Source organism: Aplysia californica, unplaced genomic scaffold (assembly GCF_000002075.1).
Source record: "Aplysia californica isolate F4 #8 unplaced genomic scaffold, AplCal3.0 scaffold00079, whole genome shotgun sequence".
Taxonomy (NCBI): Eukaryota; Metazoa; Mollusca; class Gastropoda; order Aplysiida; family Aplysiidae; genus Aplysia; species Aplysia californica.
The window spans coordinates 239,911-243,415 of record NW_004797349.1 but is presented as its reverse complement, the minus strand read 5'-3'; the positions used below and the strand labels follow the sequence as shown (position 1 = coordinate 243,415).

Sequence of the window (3,505 nt, the reverse complement as noted above, 5' to 3'; positions counted from 1 at the left end):
GATAGATAGATAGATAGATAGATAGATAGATAGATAGATAGATAGATAGATAGATAGATAGATAGATAGATAGATAGATAGATAGATAGAGAGATAGATAGATAGAGAGATAGAGAGATAGAGAGATAGATAAAGTTGCCCTGACGCACATGATTTAAACATGCCAATATTGTATAATACTCTCCCAGAATCAAGATACTCATTTTTGAGATCATTAGAATGGCTGAATGTGACCCTTGACCTGCTGAGCAACGAATCCTCTAGTCCGGAGGAAGATCCCCAAGAACGATGCCCCCACGAAAGTTCTGTCCTTGGTCTCAAAGGCAGGGCTCTCTTCCGAGTAAGTACTCTCGGAAGGCCGCTTGGACGCCAACCGTTCAAAATTCAAAATGATAAGATTCCCTACCATAAAAATATCTCTCTCTCCTACCTGCAAAGATAGTGGGACACACCTTTACACATTCTCTGATTCCAAACGTATTGACCAGGGGGGGGGGGTACACTTTACTTTAGCTACAAGTTGCAATTGGGCGTTTATTTTTAAAGTTTAACCTTCAGTGAGATGAGAAACCGTTCTGTGTCGGTTACGACAAAGATTTTACCATTTGACACATTGTAACAGAATGTCCAGACTTTGGAGAGACCTAAAGGAAATATTTTAAATGCAAAACAATTGCAAGACCTGTTCTCCGTCGTTGATCCCAACAGAATTAATTCTCGATTTCATAAAGGCTATTGGCATGTGCAGCAAATTGTGAATAACTTTATTTAAATTCTGAAAGATATTTAAAGTGCTATTTCAAACTAAGAATGTTTTTACCATGAAATTGTAACATTTTAATAGAAACATTGAACAAAATCAAGCCGTGCTGTGAACTGTTGTGAATGCAACCAACTCGTGACCTTAAGCAGTTGCGAGCGCCACAAAACTCTTACTAAACAAAAAAAACCCAACCCAAACAAACAAAACCAAAACCAAAAACAAAAGCAAAACAAAAACAAATACAAAAACAACCACAAAGTTTAACCTGAAGGTCCCACTCAATATAAAATAAAGTATTTCAGAAGTGAACGAGAAGGGTAGACAATTTTGAGTTCATTACTCTATTGTCGGATTAGGATTGTTTCAGCTTGATAAGAGCTGGAGAATAAAATGCTGGATCAGCTAAATTGTGTTTATTTCACATTTTACACCTTACTGTCGATGGCCTAATCACTTATAGTATTCCCGAGATAACGGTGCATAACAATATAAGCCCATGCTCAAGGGGTTGTTCCATGGTGTGCACTCTACTTCTCTGGAAACAGCTAATTTTATTTTAAACAAGATCCATTTGTTTATCGACTAATTCTATTCAAGTATTCCAACTCTTCCTCCGCATATCAACTTCTCGGTCCATCTATTCAAAAACTAATGTATTGCTCACAAGTAAATTTGCACATCCATTCACACATATGCCCATCAGACTTCTTTTACCATGCAACTTACTTACACCAGGCAATGTTCCCAGACTTTGTTACGAAACCAATTTCAAAGAAGCAAAAAGTGTCTCATCGCTTTCTTTTCTTCATTGTTTAGTTGAAAAGATGGGAAGACGCCAAAGAAGTCTACGACAAAGCCGTCAAGCAAGGTATGCCCTGTTGTCTTCAATTACGCGAAAGCAGGCTGTAACTGCGTTTTTTCTTGTCCAACAAAGGTTTAGAAAAATCTATTCAGCGTAAGAGATCTTCATTGAGATGTCACTTTGCAGGACTCCCCCCCCCCCATAAAATGAGCTCAGTTGAAAAGAAAACTCAAAGATGATAACGCTGCTGTTCTTTTCATTCTAGATCTCCAGAAGCCGGAGCGAAAAATGAAGTTAGAGGGGATAGGTCACCTGTATAAAAGCATCCAAAAAAACAAACCAAAAGACAACAACAACAAAAAAAACCCAACGAAAGAACAAACAGCTAACAGTTCAATGATGAAGCATCCTCGTTGTAGTTTTCCCCCTAAAAAAATGGAAATGATCTTGTTCAAGAGAACCTTCCCCCATCCTTCTTTCTCTCTATCTCTCATTCTCTCTTTTACCCCCCGTCTCTCTCTCTCTCTTGCTCTCTCTCTCTCTCTCTCTCTCTCTCTCTCTCTCTATCTATCTATCTATCTATCTATCTATCTATCTATTTCTCCACCCTCTGCTCTCTCTGTCTCTGTCCCCGCCCCCTCTCTGTCTCTGTCTCTGTCTCTCTCTCTGTCTCTGTCTCTGTCTCCCTCTCTCTCTCTCTCTCTCTCTCTCTCTCTCTCTCTCTCTCTCTCTCTCTCAAAGTCTTTCTCCTCCAGTTTTGTTACCATTCTAAGGCATAATCAAAGATAAAATGAGGGCTACCGACGCTAGCGACAACATGTATAATATGTTGTCTGTGTTTGGAGCTTTTTTTCGCAAACACTTTTGTGTAGCTCTAAATACATTTCGCTGACGCCAAGAGAGCATTCATTATACGCAAAATATGACTTTTTTTCATCAAAGCCAATATCGTTGCCCCTGTATAGATTTGGCAGAAGAGTGTTCTAAATAAGAATTATCCTTTATAATTACTTTATGAAGACCAACGTTGTGACAGCTGTTAACTGAGATCTTGCCTTGTGTGTTCTTTTTTTTTGCGGCTGATAAACTCCATGTTTATTGCTCGTGTTATAATATGCAGAAAGCCTTAACAATGCTCTCGATTTCTCGGAGACACGGAGACCGATTTCCATTTCAATAGATCCACTCTGTGTTTAAAATGCTGCAACGCAAGCCTTTCCGTTACCTTTTTACGTTGATCAACGCAATAGTTACCCATTCATTCACGAGAAAATTTTTTCACTGTTTCTTTTTTTCCCTCGCATACCAATGCATAAACGGTCTTATCCAATACTATTTTTTTCCCATAAGCGTATTGGGAAATTGTCCCCACGCAGTAGAAGAATAAAAAAACCCTAACAATTACGGACTAATCTGCAAACAAACCAGCCAATCAAACAATCAGTCTAGGAATCAATCGTGCTCCCTTCTCTCTCCTCCTGTCTCCACTTTCTGCCCCCCCTCTCTCTCTCTGTCTCTCTCTCTCTGTCTCTCTCTCTGTCTCTCTCTCTGTCTCTCTCTCTCTCTCTGTCTCTCTCTCTGTCTCTCTCTCTGTCTCTCTCTCTCTCTCTGTCACTCTGTCTCTCTCCCCCCCCCCTCTCTCTCTCTCACACACACACATACACACAAAGAGTTTCTGTTATATAATATCCACCCCCTACCCCAACTGAGAATTCGATTCCTGCGTGTGAAAGTATATTGTATCGAGTGCTTCCGCCTTTTTGAAGAGATACTGCATCCCACTCAGACCGGGTTGGCCCTGATAATCAAAGATAATGTAAAAAGGGGTAAATATACTGCAATATACTCTCTCTCTCTCTCTCTCTCTCTCTCTCTCTCTCTCTCTCTCTCTGTCTCTTTTCTCTCTCTCTCTCTCTCTCTCTTTCTTTCTCTCTCTCTCT

At 39.9% G+C, this 3,505-nt stretch overlaps 1 protein-coding gene across 1 annotated transcript in view; it reads left to right on the top strand.

Annotated features, from left to right (window-relative positions):
- The window catches only part of LOC101857473 (prolyl 4-hydroxylase subunit alpha-2), a gene marked incomplete at its 5' end in the record, with an annotated part of 28,521 nt that overhangs the window by 8,261 nt on the left and 16,755 nt on the right, over positions 1 to 3,505 (top strand). The window contains 1 exon segment of the mRNA XM_035968728.1: positions 189 to 340. Within this exon segment, the coding sequence (XP_035824621.1) occupies positions 189 to 340 (152 nt within the window).